At 45.9% G+C, this 22,500-nt stretch overlaps 1 protein-coding gene across 1 annotated transcript in view; it reads left to right on the top strand.

Moving 5' to 3' along the window:
• Positions 1-551: 551 nt before the first annotated feature.
• LOC311224902 (leucine-rich repeat and fibronectin type III domain-containing protein 1-like protein) overlaps positions 552-22,500 on the top strand; it is a gene marked incomplete at both ends in the record, with an annotated part of 54,348 nt that continues 32,399 nt past the window's right edge. The window contains 2 exons of the mRNA XM_084310053.1: positions 552-914; positions 957-1,242. Of these exons, the coding sequence (XP_084166179.1) occupies positions 552-914; positions 957-1,242 (649 nt within the window). The remainder of the gene's footprint in view (positions 915-956; positions 1,243-22,500) is intronic.

The following is a 22,500-nucleotide window of genomic DNA, read 5'->3' on the forward strand; positions in this document are numbered from 1 at the left end:
TAAAACAGCTTCATGTAAAACAGTAACAACAGTGTCATGTGAAACATGTAAAGATGTTAAATAAAGCCGTCTCCTTCTCCAGGACCATCTCACTGTCCTCCATCCAGCTCAGCTGACACACTGTGTGCACATTTCATGGGGCGTAGCTCATAAACTGTAGACTGAGTGATTCATAGAGTTTGGATTATTGGTCTATTCCCCTCAAGCTGTACAGATCTGAAGGCACCTGCACAAACTCTGTCCCTTTCTTTCTTTCTTTCTTTCTTTCTTTCTTTCTTTCTTTCTTTCTTTCTTTCTTTCTTTCTTTCTTTCTTTCTTTCTTTCTTTCTTTCTTTCTTTCTTTCTTTCTTTCTTTCTTTCTTTCTTTCTTTCTTTCTTTCTTTCTTTCTTTCTTTCTTTCTTTCTTTCTTTCTTTCTTTCTTTCTTTCTTTCTTTCTTTCTTTCTTTCTTTCTTTCTTTCTTTCTTTCTTTCTTTCTGTCTCTCTCTCACACCATCACCAGAGGAGACATCCTACACCTGCTTGTATGACTAACCTCTCTCCTCTCTTCTGATTGGCAGGATGATCCCGTCCAGCAGCAACGACTTCCTGGTTCGCGACCTCGCGGCCGGCCGGTCCTACGACCTCTGCGTGCTGGCGGTGTTCGATGACCTCATCACCTCGCTGACCGCCACCCGGCCTCTGGGCTGCCTGTCGTTCACCACGGACACGGAGTTCAGCCAATGCCAGGCGCTGCACAGCCACTTCCTGGGCGGGACCATGATCATCATCATCGGGGGCATCATCGTGGCCTCGGTGCTGGTCTTCATCATCATCCTGATGATCCGCTACAAGGTCTACAGCCACCAGGGGGCGCCGATGGGCAAGGGCATGGCTGCCGCGCCAAGGCTGCAGAGCAACGGGCAAGGAGGAGGAGCAGGAGGAGGAGGAGGAGGAGGAGGAGCAGGAGGAGGGGGAGGAGGAGAGCGGCAGGTCCAAGTCCTCCCTCACTCCGCCTCCAAGATGACTGACAGCCAGGAGGACCAACCCCTGGCTTCATCCAGGGCCATGTCGCCTAGCAACACCCTCAGAGACACTGTGGCGATGGTGGAGGAGGAGGGCGGGCGGGGTCACATGATGACCAGAACTGACTCGTTGGCCAATGAGGAGCTGCTGTCGCCCACCAAGTCCCGCCTCTCCTCCAGGGTCGCCTTGGAGATGAAGAGCAGGTCGTCATCCGTCGCCAAAGAGCCCAGCGAGACAGGTAGAGAGAGAGAGAGAGAGAGAGAGAGAGAGAGAGAGAGAGAGAGAGACGTACCAGAAGAGAGAAAGTGAACATCCTGTTAAATGTTTGTGTGTGTGTGTGTGTGTGTGTGTGTGTGTGTGTGTGTGTGTGTGTGTGTGTGTGTGTGTGTGTGTGTGTGTGTGTGTGTGTGTGTGTGTGTGTGTGTGTGTGTGTGTGTGTGTGTGTGTGTGTGTGTGTGTGTGTGTGTGTGTGTGCGTGCGTGTGTGTGTGTGTGTGTGACACAGAGTCTGCAGGATATGCAGTATATCTTAGGTAAATACAGTGATGGGCAAGCTACTTGGAAAATGTAGTAAGCTACACTACAAGTTACTCTCGATTAAATATAGCTCAACTACAATGGAAGCTATCCCCAGAGAAATGTAGCAAGCTACACTACAAGAACATGGCAAAAATAGCTAGCTACATCGGCACTACTTTTTTTTTTTTTTTTTTTACTTCGTGATCAAGTTTCCACCAAACAAATAGGCAGGCAAAAAAAATGCTCAGTTTGATTGTTTATTATAAAACTGAAACAAGCCCTCGGTCTGGCTTTTTGTGTCATCCTTTTAACATGAACTTGTATTATGTACAAAATCCAGGAAGGCAAGTTTAGCTGGGTGTAGCCTCTACAAAAAAAAGAAAGAGACCATTCGGTTTGATCAGTTTTTATAGTATAGTTTGTTGATTACTTTTGATGCAGTAATGGTCTTTTTCTTTTCTATTCTATCTTTATGTATTATTTATCCCTAAACTCTGCATCTACTGAAACCTGCCCACTTTATCAACCAAAAACACACTTCTTCAATATCTGAATTGTATCTGTTTTACTTCATTTTACTAGTATTATGCTACCATGTATATACTACTACCAACTATGCTAATATGTCTATACTACTACAGTCTGTACTCAGAGTATAACACTCAAGCTTGACACTGACAAACAATACTACTTATACTTGGCTGTTGATATGTACCACTCCTGCTGACTTGTTGTACACAATTTGTAAGTTGCTTTGAATGAAAGTGTCAGCTAAATGACCAAATGTATTTAAATATGTAACTCACAAAACATTCCATGGCCCCAAAATCATGTGGGGACCCCCCCCTGGTGGTCCTGACCCACAGGTTGAGAACCACTGCTCTAGGTGATCTTTTCCCTATTTTTTTTCTTTTCTCCACCCCCATAATATTGTTCATTTTCTGCCTACAGTGAAACATCATCATGATGGCAGCTATCTGTTAGTTAAAGCTGTTGACAAAAAGTGTACTGACTTGTGTGCTGTTTGGGAACAGTTGATTTTCATCAGCTCACCTGAATGTGTTCTCAAGTTAGTGCTGGGCGTGTGGGAAGTTAAGAGCAGCATATGTTTTAGGTGTTTGTTCAGTAAAACTCATAAATGTGTCCAGATAGGGCATTGTTGTTATTGTTGACATCATCATCTTCATCAATGCCATCAGTGGAAACATCGAATCCCTCTGCCATTATTTCGTGCGGACTGGTTCATGTAATCTGTTATTGTTAAATTGCATTAATTCATTCTCATTCAGTGGTCTGCGTTTCGATTTTCACTTCCTGATGTGACTTGCGGGTTGGAGTCCCGCCCTATCCTGCCTCTGATTGGCCTACCCGTATTGTTTTGGCCTAACCATACCCAATCGTGAGTCGTCATACTCATATCTAAACCAACCAACCAACCAATCATAGTGGGTTTTCTACGGGAGTTTTTTTTTCTCCTCACAAATCTTTATAGTCTAGACTGTTTCTCCCGACAGTAGCGTGTAGCGTTTCCTCGTTGCTACGTCACTACTTCGTTCTATAAATATCTGCGCTACAGAGACCGCTACTTGGTTCAAAAGTAGCGACGCTACCATCACGCTACTGAGAATTTTAGTTAAGCTATGTAGCGTCGCTACTTGTAGCTAGCTACTGCCCATCACTGGGTGAATACCTTACATCCCACATTTGAAGATATTTGGTAGATATGAATTCCACACCTGTCTATAGACCTCTTCAGTAGAATTATGTTGCTATGGGAACAGCTGTCAGCACTGCAACAGGGATTGTCTGTTGTCCAGTTAGACGGTATGTAGCTGTTAGGGTCTGGTAGGTGTGTTGGACCCAGGTGTGTTGGACCCAGGTGTGTTGGACCCAGGTGTGTTGGTCCCAGGTGTGTTGGACCCAGGTGTGTTGGACCCAGGTGTGTTGGTCCCAGGTGTGTTGGACCCAGGTGCAGGTAGGTGTGTTGGACCCAGGTGTGTTGGACCCAGGTGTGTTGGACCCAGGTGTGTTGGTCCCAGGTGTGTTGGACCCAGGTGTGTTGGTCCCAGGTGTGTTGGACCCAGGTGTGTTGGTCCCAGGTGTGTTGGACCCAGGTGTGTTGGACCCAGGTGTGTTGGACCCAGGTGTGTTGGACCCAGGTGCAGGGAGGTGTGTTGGACCCAGGTGTGTTGGACCCAGGTGTGTTGGTCCCAGGTGTGTTGGACCCAGGTGTGTTGGACCCAGGTGTGTTGGACCCAGGTGTGTTGGACCCAGGTGTGTTGGTCCCAGGTGTGTTGGACACAGGTGTGTTGGACCCAGGTGCAGGGAGGTGTGTTGGACCCAGGTGTGTTGGACCCAGGTGTGTTGGACCCAGGTGCAGGGAGGTGTGTTGGACCCAGGTGTGTTGGACCCAGGTGTGTTGGACCCAGGTGTGTTGGACCCAGGTGTGTTGGTCCCAGGTGTGTTGGACCCAGGTGTGTTGGACCCAGGTGCAGGGAGGTGTGTTGGACCCAGGTGTGTTGGACCCAGGTGTGTTGGACCCAGGTGCAGGGAGGTGTGTTGGACCCAGGTGTGTTGGACCCAGGTGTGTTGGACCCAGGTGTGTTGGTCCCAGGTGTGTTGGACCCAGGTGTGTTGGACCCAGGTGTGTTGGACCCAGGTGTGTTGGACCCAGGTGTGTTGGTCCCAGGTGTGTTGGACCCAGGTGTGTTGGACCCAGGTGCAGGGAGGTGTGTTGGACCCAGGTGTGTTGGACCCAGGTGCAGGGAGGTGTGTTGGACCCAGGTGTGTTGGACCCAGGTGCAGGGCAGAACAGATAGACGAGAAGCAGGTGTTGATTCTCAAACAAAGGGTAATTATGTATTATCAATGTGCAGAGCGCACACGCCGACAACGACGTATAAAAGAAACGAGGAAAACCTTTGTCTCCAAAACAGGGAAAGAAAAGGGGATAATACAAGTCTCCAAAAGCACGCTGTAGTATTACACATAATCTGAGCTGTATCACAAAATGGGGAAAGCAAAGGGGAGAAACACTGTCTCCAAAACAGATAGCAAAAGAAACACGTCGGGCGACGGTGCTACATCAGCACACAGCAACGTAATACAAAACGATAAGCAACGACACGGTAATCAATAAATGAACAGCGAATGAACTTATCCTCCTACAGCTAAAACTCAAACTGCATATGATCGGTACGATCCTCAAGCATGTATGCATGAAAGGGGAGGGGGCAGGGGACGTCGTTTCTGATTATTGATTACCAATAACCGTGTTCATCTCAGTAGCCACATACGCTGATTGCCTGGTTGTGTATAATAACAAGCTCTGATCAGCATGTAATTTACGTGAAAAAGATCTTACCATGAGCCGGTTGGATCCCCCCGAGCATTTCCCAGTTATCGATCACCATCTGGTAGATCGATATGTCCATTGGGATTTATCCGTGGTTCGTCCCCAATGTGTTAATATAAAATATGAGGTTTACCACAGGTTTGAGTGACAAAATACAAATAAAAAATACAAATATTTTTTAGTTTTTTGGATGGAAGAGCCACACATTGATGGGCAAAGAGCCACATGCGGCTCGCGAGCCACGGGTTGGCCACCCCTGCGCTAGACGCTCGCAAAGTGCTGTGACTTTCCACATATATATTCCATATATATGGGGAATAACGTTCTAATTACATTTTCCTGAAGTCATTTTGAAATGTCAGAAACCGTGCCAGATAAAACGGGTACTTTTAGGAAAAATTATTGAGTGACAGCTGGAGCTCGACCGAGTGACGAGGATACATTTATTGAAAATGCCTCGGGGTCATGTGACCCCTCGTCGGCTGTGCTAGTGTACCATACACACCAGGTACCAATGAACGCAATCTGGGCAGATAGACAGGTTAATTACCATCGGGTAACGTTAGGGCTTTTAGAGAGGAGAGAAAAATCCCAAACGTTACAGTAGCTGTAGAGGAAAGTGTCTGTTGTCCAGTTAGAGACGGTCTGTAGAGGAAAGTGTCTGTTGTCCAGTTAGAGACGGTCTGTAGAGGAAAGTGTCTGTTGTCCAGTTAGAGACGGTCTGTAGAGGAAAGTGTCTGTTGTCCAGTTAGAGACGGTCTGTAGAGGAAAGTGTCTGTTGTCCAGTTAGAGACGGTCTGTAGAGGAAAGTGTCTGTTGTCCAGTTAGAGACGGTCTGTAGAGGAAAGTGTCTGTTGTCCAGTTAGAGACGGTCTGTAGCTGCAGAGGAAAGTGTCTGTTGTCCAGTTAGAGACGTTCTGTAGAGGAAAGTGTCTGTTGTCCAGTTAGATGAGGTCTGTAGAGGGAAGTGTCTGTTGTCCAGTTAGATGAGGTCTGTAGCTGCAGAGGAGGAGGTGGACGACATGCTCTCACTCGACTAATGAAGAAACTATTAGAGACATTCAACTAGTCCTGTTTCAGAATCAGAATCACTTACGCACAAACTCACACAAGATGGGCGACACAGGAAAACACACACAAAACAAAAAAAATATGTTGAGTCACAGATCAAAATTTCTTCTCAGCACTTGACCCATCTCGTCATCCTTTCCCCCAAGGGAAGGAACAGAGCCTGGTTTTCACCTGAACTAGCAGCTTTATTCAGGAACAGAGCCTGGTTTTCACCTGAACTAGCAGCTTTATTCAGGAACAGAGCCTGGTTTTCACCTGAACTAGCAGCTTTATTCAGGAACAGAGCCTGGTTTTCACCTGAACTAGCAGCTTTATTCAGGAACAGAGTCTGGTTTTCATCTGAACTAGCAGCTTTATTCAGGAACAGAGGCTGGTTTTCATCTGAACTAGCAGCTTTATTCAGGAACAGAGTCTGGTTTTCATCTGAACTAGCAGCTTTATTCAGGAACAGAGGCTGGTTTTCATCTGAACTAGCAGCTTTATTCAGGAACAGAGTCTGGTTTTCATCTGAACTAGCAGCTTTATTCAGGAACAGAGCCTGGTTTTCATCTGAACTAGCAGCTTTATTCAGGAACAGAGGCTGGTTTTCATCTGAACTAGCAGCTTTATTCAGGAACAGAGTCTGGTTTTCATCTGAACTAACAGCTTTATTCAGATACAGGGCCTGGTTTTCATCTGAACTAGCAGCTTTATTCAGGAACAGAGCCTGGTTTTCATCTGAACTAGCAGCTTTATTCAGGAACAGAGCCTGGTTTTCATCTGAACTAGCAGCTTTATTCAGGAACAGAGCCTGGTTTTCATCTGAACTAGCAGCTTTATTCAGGAACAGAGCCTGGTTTTCATCTGAACTAGCAGCTTTATTCAGGAACAGAGCCTGGTTTTCACCTGAACTAGCATGGATCGATATGTCCATTGGGATTTATCCGTGGTTCGTCCCCAATGTGTTAATATAAAATATGAGGTTTACCACAGGTTTGAGTGACAAAATACAAATAAAAAATACAAATATTTTTTAGTTTTTTGGATGGAAGAGCCACACATTGATGGGCAAAGAGCCACATGCGGCTCGCGAGCCACAGGTTGGCCACCCCTGCGCTAGACGCTCGCAAAGTGCTGTGACTTTCCACATATATATTCCATATATATGGGGAATAACGTTCTAATTACATTTTCCTGAAGTCATTTTGAAATGTCAGAAACCGTGCCAGATAAAACGGGTACTTTTAGGAAAAGTCATTGAGTGACAGCTGGAGCTCGACCGAGTGACGAGGATACATTTATTGAAAATGCCTCGGGGTCATGTGACCCCTCGTCGGCTGTGCTAGTGTACCATACACACCAGGTACCAATGAACGCAATCTGGGCAGATAGACAGGTTAATTACCATCGGGTAACGTTAGGGCTTTTAGAGAGGAGAGAAAAATCCCAAACGTTACAGTAGCTGTAGAGGAAAGTGTCTGTTGTCCAGTTAGAGACGGTCTGTAGAGGAAAGTGTCTGTTGTCCAGTTAGAGACGGTCTGTAGAGGAAAGTGTCTGTTGTCCAGTTAGAGACGGTCTGTAGAGGAAAGTGTCTGTTGTCCAGTTAGAGACGGTCTGTAGAGGAAAGTGTCTGTTGTCCAGTTAGAGACGGTCTGTAGAGGAAAGTGTCTGTTGTCCAGTTAGAGACGGTCTGTAGAGGAAAGTGTCTGTTGTCCAGTTAGAGACGGTCTGTAGAGGAAAGTGTCTGTTGTCCAGTTAGAGACGGTCTGTAGAGGAAAGTGTCTGTTGTCCAGTTAGAGACGGTCTGTAGAGGAAAGTGTCTGTTGTCCAGTTAGAGACGGTCTGTAGAGGAAAGTGTCTGTTGTCCAGTTAGAGACGGTCTGTAGAGGAAAGTGTCTGTTGTCCAGTTAGAGACGGTCTGTAGAGGAAAGTGTCTGTTGTCCAGTTAGAGACGGTCTGTAGAGGAAAGTGTCTGTTGTCCAGTTAGAGACGGTCTGTAGCTGCAGAGGAAAGTGTCTGTTGTCCAGTTAGAGACATTCTGTAGAGGAAAGTGTCTGTTGTCCAGTTAGATGAGGTCTGTAGAGGGAAGTGTCTGTTGTCCAGTTAGATGAGGTCTGTAGCTGCAGAGGAGGAGGTGGACGACATGCTCTCACTCGACTAATGAAGAAACTATTAGAGACATTCAACTAGTCCTGTTTCAGAATCAGAATCACTTACGCACAAACTCACACAAGATGGGCGACACAGGAAAACACACACAAAACAAAAAAAATATGTTGAGTCACAGATCAAAATTTCTTCTCAGCACTTGACCCATCTCGTCATCCTTTCCCCCAAGGGAAGGAACAGAGCCTGGTTTTCACCTGAACTAGCAGCTTTATTCAGGAACAGAGCCTGGTTTTCACCTGAACTAGCAGCTTTATTCAGGAACAGAGCCTGGTTTTCACCTGAACTAGCAGCTTTATTCAGGAACAGAGCCTGGTTTTCACCTGAACTAGCAGCTTTATTCAGGAACAGAGTCTGGTTTTCATCTGAACTAGCAGCTTTATTCAGGAACAGAGGCTGGTTTTCATCTGAACTAGCAGCTTTATTCAGGAACAGAGTCTGGTTTTCATCTGAACTAGCAGCTTTATTCAGGAACAGAGGCTGGTTTTCATCTGAACTAGCAGCTTTATTCAGGAACAGAGGCTGGTTTTCATCTGAACTAGCAGCTTTATTCAGGAACAGAGTCTGGTTTTCATCTGAACTAACAGCTTTATTCAGATACAGGGCCTGGTTTTCATCTGAACTAGCAGCTTTATTCAGGAACAGAGACTGGTTTTCATCTGAACTAGCAGCTTTATTCAGGAACAGAGCCTGGTTTTCATCTGAACTAGCAGCTTTATTCAGGAACAGAGCCTGGTTTTCATCTGAACTAGCAGCTTTATTCAGGAACAGAGCCTGGTTTTCATCTGAACTAGCAGCTTTATTCAGGAACAGAGCCTGGTTTTCACCTGAACTAGCAGCTTTATTCAGGAACAGAGCCTGGTTTTCATCTGAACTAGCAGCTTTATTCAGGAACAGAGGCTGGTTTTCATCTGAACTAGCAGCTTTATTCAGGAACAGAGCCTTGTTTGAATCCCCAAGACGCCCAGGGGAACGACAAGAGGGGCGAGATGCAATCAACTCCATGAATGAATGAATGAAAAACTTTACCCAACAGATTGCAGAAAGGGTACAACCCAGTACGGCAATACACACAATTAGTTAAGGGGAGGCAGACCTGAGAAAGACGTTAGTCCTATTTCCATCAGGGACCCTCATTTCCAATCCATATAGACACATCCAACTCTTTATAATAATAAAGAAAAAGCAGTGATGCCGGTAACGCGTTACTAAGTAACGCGTTATTGTAATCTGATTACTTTTCCCCGAAAATAGTAATCTAACGCGTTAATCTTTAAAAGCCAGTAATCTGATTGCAGTTACTTGTCCAAGTGGCTGTGCGTTACTATTTCGTTACTATCTCATCATAAATTCATAATGCAGGCGGAATGCAGTATTTTATTTCGTTTTCGACAGTCAAAAATACATTTTTTAGCTGTTTTTCTTATTTGGGAGTGACGTGGTGTGGCAGTGAAAGGGTTACACAAGAATGTGTCCCGCGGCGTGACTGGACTCTCTGTCTGTGAGTGACTCTGCTTTGGCCCAATCACATTCCCCATCCACAGTCTGCGAATCAGAGGCAGAGTATGGCGGGTCTTCACAGCACGTCATGTGACATATGCGCCAATCGTGTGACAGCAGGGCTCCGTTGCATTCGTCTGAGAATTCCACCCCAAAACGCTTACAGGAAGAAAAAACGCGGCTTATTATTATTACCGAGGCGCGCGGCTTATTATATTATTAAAACAGCTACTTGTGGGCACTCATAAAAACACCGTGGTCTACAAGTTGTTTAGCGAGAGGATGGTGGTAATGTGCTTCAATAGAACAATGGATCAATGCCATGTCAAAACTCGGCTCCGCTGATCTGAAGGGCTCCGCAGTACACACACAGACACACACACACGCGCTTGCGCACACACGGGATCGCAGCAGCCACACACACATTTCCACTGTCCAATAGACAAGCGCCCTTTTCGACCGCGTGACATTGTTCAGAAGGTCTCGGTCCGCCTCTGTGTGAAAGCAGGCGAACCAAATGAAGAATGCAACAATGTTGCAACTTCACCCCCAGAACCGCACCGAGTCCACCAAAACTATATGTGAAAGCGACCTAAACGTAAATACCGCTAAAAACAGCACATCCAATTGCATTGAAAGCATCTGGAATCACAACACTACGACGCTTCGACTAGGTACAGGAGGACTCGGAGGCCAGCCAAACAACAAAAGAGAGAGATTGTTTCTTTCCCTATTGATTAATGTATATTTGATGGTGGCAGAGCAAAAGTTCTTATTTGCCAGATTTACAGTTAATTTACATGTTAAAGAGAGACTGATTGTATGTTTATAGAGAGACATTTATAAAAACAATTTAATAGTTACAGTTGATATAATTGAATAGTTCAGCCTGCATTTGTTAGATGTGAATGGATACACTGGTTTTGTAAAACCACTGGCTGGCTGCTCTAATGCTGTGAGCATCATAGACTGTTGCTTTACCATACTTGATGGTACAGAAGCTGAAGCACTAGTTTAACAATTTATGTTATGTGCAGAGAAACAAGTTAAAAACTATTTATGCACTTTCAATAAAGCGTTTAAAAAAAACTGTTGGGGGAACGACGACGACTTCGTAACCTAGTTACTTTCAAAGTAACTAAGTTACTCTGATAATCAAGTAATCAGTAAAGTAACTTGGATTACTTTTTAAAGGAGTAATCAGTAATCAGTAATCGGATAACTTTTACAAGTAATCTGTGGCATCACTGCGTATGACCCAACTGCACAGCTGGGAGTAAAAAACCTGTTTTCACATGATTTTAATCCAGTCACTCTTTTTAATCAGAGTGTAAGACCAGACCCTCCCAGAAACACCTTCCCACATGAGTTCATAGTCATGAAAAAGATATGCCAACTGTGAGTCACGTGACCAACTGACTCAAGTTTACACATAAATCGGGCGCAGCAGAACTGTGAGCCCTACGCCCTAACTCGACACCTTTAAGACACCTCAACTCATGGAAGGCGTCGCCATAGCAACACCGCTACAACGGGCGGGGAAACCTGCCGACTCCTGTCTTGTAATAGGAGTCGGTAGAATAACCCCCCCCCCCCCCCCCCCCCCCGCCAAGACGTCCCACCGGCTTGGCCCTGACTGGCTCAGCAGAAGAGATCAAAAATCCCCTAAACCAATCAAGTGGGAAAAGGAGGGGTTTATTCGACACCCCCTCCAAAAAACACACCCTTCATACCCTACACACAGAAAAACAACCGTAGCCATCTTGAAAACCTCCGGTAGAATGCAATGCATAGCATACGCTAATACAATGCCCGCTACCCACAAAAATGTGAACAGGATTTTACAACAAAACACAAGTCGCCTGTGTGTGAATCCTACACCCGTTGACTATGTCGTACATAGTAAAAAACGCTGATCGAGAGTAAACGGCTAGGCCGTGAAATGTGTGTGTACGAGTATTACTGCAACTAAACAACACAGCATTGTGAGACACATATACTTAGTTCAATCAATGGAATAACACCAGTTTCTACCTGCATGTGGAGCATCAAGCTAATAGAACCTATTACTGAGTGTACGTTGCAGACCTTGCTTAACCTCGTAACACAACACGACTCATCACACAACGTAAAAGGGCAGATTCATATATACACAACCCCACCATATGAATTGTTGAAGAAACACACAGTTTGTTCGGCCAAAACACAGTCCCCCTTATATCGGGGAACTCTTTTATTAAACTATAAAGTGTTCTAAGGCACAAAATCATAGAGGGGCCGGGGAGGGTGTAGAGGAGAGGGGACACAGAGGGGAAAAGTCACTCAACGGCGTCTGCCACCTCGCGCCGCTCGAGTCTTGCCACCCCGAGGAGCCCCGGAGGGACGGTAGGTTACTGTCTACTGGACACGACGTTCCCTACCGTCTCCTCCGGTCGTGGATGGGCCGGCGGTGGCAGAAGCGCCGTTTCGTCCCCTGGCCCTCTTGGCAGGGCCAGCAGCGGCGGCGGAGGCAGTGGTAGCGGCGACGGAGACAGCTCGACGTCGCGGAAGCCTTCTGACTCCACCGGCAAGGACTGGAGGCGGAAAATGGGGTTGGAGAATGGACCTCTCCTCTGCCATCTCTCTGCATGTTGAGGTCATCAACCGCAGGGCCTTCCCGAATAGGCCAGCGTCGGAGAGGGCGGCCGTCAGAAGAGGGGCTCTCTTCTTCTCTGGCACACGGGCCTGCTCCAGCCAAAGGTGACGCTGGCCCAGGGTGGCCAGGGCGCGCACTTTCCCCATGGCTATGGCCAGCACCTGGGAAAGGTGCAGGACAGCTCCTGCAGCCTGGGTGATCTGATCGCATTTCACCTCGTTCAGATCCGTGCCGCCCGTCATTATCCCCGATACAAATCTAGCCAGGTGGGCGATGTTAGACGCCGCAGCCAGCGATTGTGTAACAGCGATGAATGACTGGTCACCCCAATAAGCCAATCGCCTAGCCGATTTCCCCTGGAGGACCGGCTTGCATAGGGGTTCCCACACCATATCCGGACAGAGGAGCGCGGCCATTGGACTGTCAAGCCGAGGCACGCCCTCCCCCATACATTTGACTAACCCCGACACCCGCGTAACTGGTACGTAGGCGGGAGTTAGTCCCATGATGTTGGACACGCCTGACCCCGACGAACATTTCATCGATGGGAAAAATGGGTAGACAACGTCCACCCCTCTCACTGGGGGACGCTGCCAGGGATGACCTATGAGGTCATCAGGGACAGGTGCAGGCAATGGCAGCGGCAGCGGCACGCCGTTTGCGGCGGCGGCTACCGCCATGAGTTCGGGAAACAAAGCCCGCAGTTCCCCCTGCGGACCTTCCTCCACCGACCACGCATCCCTCACATGCAGCAGGCTGCGACCGGTCAAGGAGCCACAGTCTGATGTGGCCGACAGTAGGGCATCCTGCTGATGAGGCCAAGGTGGTTCCTCGACATCCTCGAACAGGGAGCCCCATGGAGCCATTTCCCCCCCATCCGGGGTCTCCTGAGGAGGGATACTCTCCTCCACGGGGCCATCATACAAAAACCCGTCCGCCTCTTCCATGAAGTCCTCAGTTTCCATTGGAAATCCAGAGCCGGACGCATCTTCGCTGGTCTCCAGCAGTTCCCCAAACCCAGGCCGTTCGCGTCTGCACGCTACCATCTTGCGACGTGAACGTGCAGACGCGAAAAGTTTGCGTCGCAAATCCTCTGGCTCTAAGACAACCCCCTGTTCACCAACGGGCGATTCCCCGGAACCAGAGGAACCAGAGTCGAGATCAGGCCATCGCCGGAGCGACGGCACCGACTCCTCGGCTCTTCGGTGAGGCAAACTATCCACCGGCTGCCTCCTGGGCTGGGTCGGCAACCACGAAAGTGGCAACAGCCCAGCACCAAGGCGCACGACGGAGGCGGGAATGGAGAACCGCTGGTGAAGAGTAGGTCTAGCGGGTCTACTCTCCGCGGAATACATTATGACCCAACTTTTTCTTTTACAACAGATGTGAGAGAAGAAAAAATTAAGCACAATGTAAACTCGTCACAACTCTTTTCAACTAACAACACGTCAAGTGGGGTACTACCAGGCACTTCCTTGTGGTGAAAGCAAGAAGGAGGAGAGCAGGTGACCACACACCTGCTTATGAAGGTAAGCTGATGAGGGGTGTGGTCAGACTAATACTGGTATTAAAGGTACATTTGTGGAATTTATTCAGTGCGCGTGCACGTACACGAGATAGTGCAGAGTGATGCCAAGCAGAGCCCCTAATGAGACAGAACAGCTTTATTCAGGAACAGAGCCTGGTTTTCAACTGAACTAGCAGCTTTATTCAGGAACAGAGCCTGGTTTTCATCTGAACTAACAGCTTTATTCAGGAACAGAGGCTGGTTTTCATCTGAACTAGCAGCTTTATTCAGGAACAGAGCCTGGTTTTCACCTGAACTAGCAGCTTTATTCAGGAACAGAGCCTGGTTTTCACCTGAACTAGCAGCTTTATTCAGGAACAGAGCCTGGTTTTCATCTGAACTAGCAGCTTTATTCAGGAACAGAGCCTGGTTTTCATCCTAACTAGCAGCTTTATTCAGGAACAGAGTCTGGTTTTCATCTGAACTAACAGCTTTATTCAGGAACAGAGCCTGGTTTTCATCTGAACTTGCAGCTTTATTCAGGAACAGAGGCTGGTTTTCACCTCAACTAGCAGCTTTATTCAGGAACAGAGGCTGGTTTTCATCTGAACTAGCAGCTTTATTCAGGAACAGAGCCTGGTTTTCATCTGAACTAGCAGCTTTATTCAGGAACAGAGTCTGGTTTTCATCTGAACTAGCAGCTTTATTCAGGAACAGAGCCTGTTTTTCATCTGAACTAGCAGCTTTATTCAGGAACAGAGGCTGGTTTTCATCTGAACTAGCAGCTTTATTCAGGAACAGAGCCTGGTTTTCACCTGAACTAGCAGCTTTATTCAGGAACAGAGCCTGGTTTTCATCTGAACTAGCAGCTTTATTCAGGAACAGAGCCTGGTTTTCACCTGAACTAGCAGCTTTATTCAGGAACAGAGCCTGGTTTTCATCTGAACTAGCAGCTTTATTCAGGAACAGAGCCTGGTTTTCACCTGAACTAGCAGCTTTATTCAGGAACAGAGGCTGTTTTTCATCTGAACTAGCAGCTTTATTCAGGAACAGAGCCTGGTTTTCATCTGAACTAGCAGCTTTATTCAGGAACAGAGCCTGTTTTTCACCTGAACTAGCAGCTTTATTCAGGTCACTTGCCAGATGCTCCGAAGACCCATCACATTGGGCATCTTTTAGACAAATGAGGAATAAATCTGTGAAAAACCCCAAATCAAATGACGATCTCAACCTAATTGCCTGCTCCTGTGCAAATCCTGCACAATGTTGGAACCGTAAAGATCAGAAAGAGGTTTGCATGACTTTCAACAAACCGTTTGGAGATGCTGAGCATTTATTTAATGAGGAACACACCCCTCTCCTTATTAATAATGATTGTGTTTCACACTGAGCCATGTCCCTCGTTGTGCCTTTCATCCCCTTCTACTAGTGATGTATTTGAAGATCTGCAAGGCAGTGATTCCAGGATACATTGGATCATTTTCCTTCTAAAAATGGCTCCATTTATCAGAGCAATTAACACACATACTGTATTCAACCTGTCTATATCAACAAGCTCCCTAGGGGGAAAACAACCTTACTGTCCTTTATTATTGCTACTATGTCTATACTACTATTTACTATTTACTACGCCTATTATGCTAATATGTCTATACTACTATGCACTCGGTGTGTAGCACTCAAATTCGACACTGACAAACAATATCACTTGCCCTCAGCTGCCAGAGGTGTGCCCTCCTGCCCACTTGTACAGTACGTTGCTTTGGATAAAAGTGTTCAGCTAAATTACCATAAACACTCTTTCTGTGGATCATCCTCTGTTACAACCATGTGTATTGTATTGCTGAATCTGTAGAACTAGTTCATGCTGTTTACTAAAGCCAGAAATATGTAGTATGCATATATCCACTGCAAATATAAATATACCATCTGACTTGATGAGAAACGTTTATATACCATATATTATGTGTGGATTGTGTTTTAGTGCAGGTTTTTGCCTTTAAACCCACTCCTTCCCACTTCCCGCCTTTCACTCCGCCCTGCCATCCCCTTTGACTCTGTTCTACTCAGGAAATGGGGTTTCATTAAGACGCTGATAAACGGAGACACTATTTCACACGACGGGCTTAAAACAGCGGAGTGGATGTTCCTTATCGAACAGGCTGAAATGAGATGTCATTGAGCCCAACTCTGATAGCAAGTAGAGAGGCAGAGGGCTGAGCTGAGCTGAGCGGAGAGGAGAGGAGAGGAGAGGAGAGGAGAGGAGAGGAGAGGAGAGGAGAGGAGAGGAGAGGAGAGGAGAGGAGAGGAGAGGAGGAGAGATGAGATGAAATGGGATGAGCTGAGAGATGAGATGAGCTGAGATGAGATGAGAGGAGAGGAGAGGAGAGGAGGAGAGGAGAGGAGAGGAGAGGAGAGGAGAGGAGATGAGAGGAGATGAGATGAGATGAGATGAGATGAGATGAGATGAGAGGAGAGGAGAGGAGAGGAGAGGAGAGGAGAGAAGAGAAGAGGAGAGGAGAGGAGAGGAGAGGAGAGGAGAGGAGAGGAGAGGAGAGAGGAGAGAGGAGAGAGGAGAGGAGGGGAGAGGAGAGGAGAGGAGAGGAGAGGAGAGGAGAGGAGAGGAGAGGAGATGAGATGAGATGAGATGAGATGAGATGAGATGAGATGAGATGAGATGAGATGAGATGAGATGAGATGAGATGAGATGAGATGAGATGAGATGAGATGTGATTAGATTAGATGAGATGAGCTACTTAGCAGGTTGGAGCAGGAGGACTTTTTAAAGCCCAATTTAAACAGCGACTCAGCTGTCTGTGTTCTTGGGGGAGAGGTCGGGGGAGAGGTGGGGGGAGAGGTGGGGGGAGAGGTGGGGGGAGAGGTGGGGGAGAGGTCGGGGGAGAGGTGGGGGTAGCCGTCACACTGCAGGGCATTAAACAGGCATTTTGTCTATTTTTAACCTGAATGCAGCCGTGCCCTTGAGACACAGAACACAGTAGTATCTGTGGAAAATTACCTGAGAAATGTCCCTTTAATTTGCAGAATGTGTGTGTGTGTGTGATTAGTGCAGGATAACTCATACAATATCTAGTGTGGTAGTGAAAGGGTTAACCTTCTGTAGTGTGGTAGTGAAAGGTTAACCTTCTGTAGTGTGGTAGTGAAAGAGTTAACCTTCTGTAGTGTGGTAGTGAAAGGTTAACCTTATGTAGTGTGGTAGTGAAAGGTTAACCTTCTGTAGTGTGGTAGTGAAAGGGTTAACCTTATGTAGTGTGGTAGTGAAAGGTTAACCTTCTGTAGTGTGGTAGTGAAAGGGTTAACCTTATGTAGTGTGGTAGTGAAAGGTTAACCTTCTGTAGTGTGGTAGTGAAGATTAACATGCTGTAGTGTGGTAATGAAAGGGTTAACCTTCTGTAGTGTGGTAATGAAAGGGTTAACTTGATGTAGTGTGGTAATGAAAGGGTTAACTTGCTGTAGTGTGGTAGTGAAAGGTTAACCTTCTGTAGTGTGGTAGTGAAAGGGTTAACCGTATGTAGTGTGGTAGTGAAATGTTAACCTTCTGTAGTGTGGTAGTGAAAGGGTTAACATTATCTAGTGTGGTAATGAAAGGGTTAACCTGCTGTAGTGTGGTAGTGAAATGTTAACCTTCTGTAGTGTGGTAGTGAAAGGCTAACCTTCTGTAGTGTGGTAGTGAAAGGTTAACCTTCTGTAGTGTGGTAGTGAAGGGTTAACCTTCTGTAGTGTGGTAGTGAAAGGGTTAACCTTATGTAGTGTGGTAGTGAAAGGTTAACCTTCTGTAGTGTGGTAGGGAAAGGTTAACAGTCTGTAGTGTGGTAGTGAACGGTTAACCGTCTGTAGTGTGGTAGTGAAAGGTTAACCTGCTGTAGTGTGGTAGTGAAAGGTTAACATTATGTAGTGTGGTAGTGAAAGGGTTAACATTCTGTAGTGTGGCAGTGAAAGGGTGAACCGTCTGTAGTGTGGTAGTGAAAGGTTAACCTTCTGTAGTGTGGTAGTGAAAGGTTAACCTGCTGTAGTGTGGTAGTGAAAGGTTAACCTTCTGTAGTGTGGTAGTGAAAGGGTTAACCTTCTGTAGTGTGGCAATGAAAGGGTTAACCTTCTGTAGTGTGGTAGTGAAAGAGTTAACCTTCTGTAGTGTGGCAGTGAAATGGTGACCATATGTAGTGTGGTAATGAAAGGGTTAACCTGCTGTAGTGTGGTAGTGAAAGGGTTAACCTTCTGTAGTGTTATAGTGAAAGGGTTAACCTTATGTAGTGTGGTAGTGAAAGGTTAACCTGCTGTAGTGTCGTAGTGAAAGGTTAACCTTATGTAGTGTGGTAGTGAAAGGTTAACATTTTGTAGTGTGGTAGTGAAAGGTTAACCTTCTGTAGTGTGGTAGTGAAAGGTTAACCTTATGTAGTGTGGTAGTGAAAGGGTTAACCCTATGTAGTGTGGTAGTGAAATGTTAACCTTCTGTAGTGTGGTAGTGAAAGGGTTAACCTTCTGCAGTGTGGTAGTGAAAGGGTTAACCTTATGTAGTGTGGTAGTGAAATGTTAACCTTATGTAGTGTGGTAGTGAAGGGTTAACATGCTGTAGTGTGGTAATGAAAGGGTTAACCTTCTGTAGTGTGGTAATGAAAGGGTTAACTTTCTGTAGTGTGGTAATGAAAGGTGTAACGGCAACATGCCGGTGCCGTTTCCTGGTGTAGACGGGGAGTGAATCCATACACGCTCAACGTCCAAAGAAATAGTTTTCCACACATTAAGCTCCGTTATCAGACACCGATGTGGTGACCCGATTTAATTAGAATAAGTAGGTTACATGGGAGGGTTGATCACAGTGATCCTAAACGTCATATAACCTGGTCTAATTGCTTAAAGTGTAATCTAAACAGTTTCCGAAAGCGTCCTGAAGCGCTGAAGCGTTCTAAGCGTTCTAAAGCGTTAAGCTTCCTAAGCGAGCGGTAAGAAAATCATATGCCTTCTCCATCGGCTACCGCCCACAGCTGATTCCTATCACCTATTTAATGATCTCCGTCGCGCCGTGGCCGATCACCTGACAGGTGCAGGTGATCCATCACAGCGCAACAGAGTCCACCCAACAGGCTACACAGAATCATAACATTCACCTCAATCATTACATTCCCATAAATCATTACATTCCCATAACTCATTACATTCCCATAAATTGTAACATTCCCATAAATTGTAACCTTCTAATAATGATAATAATAATAGTAATAATGATAATATTAATACTAATAATAATAATAATAATAATCAATAACAAAAAACACTCATTCGGCCTTTACAAAAGGGTTAACTTGCTGTAGTGTGGTAGTGAAAGGTTAACCTTCTGTAGTGTGGCAGTGAAAGGGTTAACCTTATGTAGTGTGGTAGTGAAAGGTCAACATTCTGTACTGTGGTAGTGAAAGGGTTAACCTTATCTAGTGTGGTAGTGAAAGGTTAACCTTCTGTAGTGTGGTAGTGAAAGGTTAACCTTCTGTAGTGTGGTAGTGAAAGGTTAGTGTGGTAGTGAAAGGTTAACCTTCTGTAGTGTGGTAGTGAAAGGTTAACCTTCTGTAGTGTGGTAGTGAAAGGTTAACCTGCTGTAGTGTGGTAGTGAAAGGTTAACCTGCTGTAGTGTGGTAGTGAAAGGTTACACTTCTGTAGTGTGGTAATGAAAGGGTTAACCTTCTGTAGTGTGGTAATGAAAGGGTTAACCTTCTGTAGTGTGGTAGTGAAAGGTTAACATTCTGTAGTGTGGTAATGAAAGGGTTAACCTCCTGTAGCGTGGTAATGAAAGGGTTAACCTTCTGTAGTGTGGTAGTGAAAGGTTAACCTTCTGTAGTGTGGTAGTGAAAGGTGAACATTCTGTAGTGTGGTAGTGAAAGGTTAACCTTCTGTAGTGTGGTAGTGAAAGGTTAACCTTCTGTAGTGTGGTAGTGAAAGGTTAACCTGCTGTAGTGTGGTAGTGAAAGGGTTAACATTCTGTAGTGTGGTAGTGAAAGGGTGAACTGTCTGTAGTGTGGTAGTGAAAGGTTAACCTTCTGTAGTGTGGTAGTGAACGGGTTAACCGTCTGTAGTGTGGTAGTGAAAGGTTAACCTGCTGTAGTGTGGTAGTGAAAGGTTAACCTTCTGTAGTGTGGTAGTGAAAGGGTTAACATTCTGTAGTGTGGCAGTGAAAGGGTGAACCGTCTGTAGTGTGGTAGTGAAAGGTTAACCTTATGTAGTGTGGTAGTGAAATGTTAACCTGCTGTGGTGTGGTAGTGAAAGGTTAACCTTATGTAGTGTGGTAGTGAAAGGTTAACCTTCTGTAGTGTGGTAGTGAAATGTTAACCTGCTGTGGTGTGGTAGTGAAAGGTTAACCTTCTGTAGTGTGGTAATGAAAGGGTTAACCTTATGTAGTGTGGTAATGAAAGGGTTAACCTGATGTAGTGTGGTAGTGAAAGGGTTAACCTTATGTAGTGTGGCAGTGAAATGGTGACCTTCTGTAGTGTGGTAATGAAAGGGTTAACCTGCTGTAGTGTGGTAGTGAAAGGGTTAACCTTATGTAGTGTTGTAGTGAAAGGGTTAACCTTCTGTAGTGTGGTAGTGAAAGGTTAACCTGATGTAGTGTGGTAGTGAAAGGTTAACCTTCTGTAGTGTGGTAGTGAAAGGTTAACCTTCTGTAGTGTGGTAGTGAAAGGTTAACCTGCTGTAGTGTGGTAGTGAAAGGTTAACCTTCTGTAGTGTGGTAGTGAAAGGTTAACCTTTTGTAGTGTGGTAGTGAAAGGTTAACCTTCTGTAGTGTGGTAGTGAAAGGTTAACCTTCTGTAGTGTGGCAGTGAAAAGGTTAACCTTCTGTAGTGTGGCAGTGAAATGGTTAACCTTATGTAGTGTGGCAGTGAAAGGGTTAACCTTATGTAGTGTGGCAGTGAAATGGTTAATCTTCTGTAGTGTGGTAGTGAAATGGTTAACCTTATGTAGTGTGGTAGTGAAAGGGTTAACCCTCTGTAGTGTGGCAATGAAATGGTTAACCTTCTGTAGTGTGGCAGTGAAAGGGTTAACCTTATGTAGTGTGGCAGTGAAATGGTTAATCTTCTGTAGTGTGGTAGTGAAATGGTTAACCTTATGTAGTGTGGTAGTGAAAGGGTTAACCTTCTGTAGTGTGGCAGTGAAAGGGTGAAGATAGGAGACCCAGCGAGTGAGTGATGGCTGATGACACTCAGAAGACATGTCTGTCAGTGGAGAGAGGCCTTGAAGCAGCGTATCAACCAGTTACTGTCTCCTCTGACCTCTGACCCCTGACCCTGACGTACGTCCTGAGTGACAGCTGATTCAGGTCATCGGTCATGCCGGCAAGGAGGACAGCGGCTGTCTCTCTGTCTGTATAGTTTGTCTTAACTCCACGGTTTAGAGTGCGACTGTATTCCATTAAACCACACGATTGCACTTCTAGAAGAACAAAATAATGTTTGCACTCGTTCCAGCGTTTCAATAAATAGGTTCTAATGCTTTCTGCACTGCAGCAGTCAGTAACATACAGTGTTGGGCAAGTTACTCAGGAAGTGGAAGCATGACATCACAGGATGTAGAGGCTGGTGACACGTCAGATGACATCATGTAGAGGCTGGTGACACGTCAGATGACATCATGTAGAGGCTGGTGACACGTCAGATGACATCATGTAGAGGCTGGTGACACGTCAGATGACATCATGTAGAGGCTGGTGACACGTCAGATGACATCATGTAGAGGCTGGTGACACGTCAGATGACATCATGTAGAGGCTGGTGACACGTCAGATGACATCATGTAGAGGCTGGTGACACGTCAGATGACATCATGTAGAGGCTGGTGACACGTCAGATGACATCATGTAGAGGCTGGTTACACGTCAGATGACATCATGTAGAGGCTGGTGACACGTCAGATGACATCATGTAGAGGCTGGTGACACGTCAGATGACATCATGTAGAGGCTGGTGACACGTCAGATGACATCATGTAGAGGCTGGTGACACGTCAGATGACATCATGTAGAGGCTGGTGACACGTCAGATGACATCACATCATGTAGAGGCTGGTGACACGTCAGATGACATCACAGATGTAGAGGCTGGTGACACGTCAGATGACATCACAGATGTAGAGGCTGGTGACACGTCAGATGACATCACAGATGTAGGTAGAAAGGCACAGTGTGATGTTCTATCAGCAGAGAATCAGACAGAATCAACAGTCGTCATGTCAGAGAAGACCTGACCCGCATGAAGGAGCAGATAACAGACAGGTTCTGTTTCAGGTTCTGTTCAGGTTCCTGCAGCAGGATCCAAGCGAGAGGGAATCCCAGACCGTTTACTTGATTAACTCATTCTGCGCTGTTACGCCATCACTTTAATGGGGGGGACTGCGAGATTTGCGAGTGCTTAAAATATATCTTATATTATAGCTATGGGTCTAATACACCCGTCTACTGTCAGTGAGTTGCTTCCAGTCAACATGTACGAAACAGATTGTTTTTTCATCCATACATTTCCGTTTGATACCGTTTTGAATATGAATATAGTTTTGGTGATTCTTAGTAATCCCAGGAAAAGACGCAATGATAGCCCTTTAGTGGAATACACTAAACACGTTGTTATTTTTCGCCTGATTATCGAATCATCCTGAAATCAACGCTAGATTATCGTTATTATCCTTCCTCATGCAAGTGACCTCCCCCCCACCACCTCCTCCCACTCAACGGCACACAGCCACACACACACACACACAGAGACACACAGACA

This window comes from Notolepis coatsorum (genome assembly GCF_963971535.1).
Source record: "Notolepis coatsorum genome assembly, chromosome: 1".
NCBI lineage: Eukaryota > Metazoa > Chordata > Actinopteri > Aulopiformes > Paralepididae > Notolepis > Notolepis coatsorum.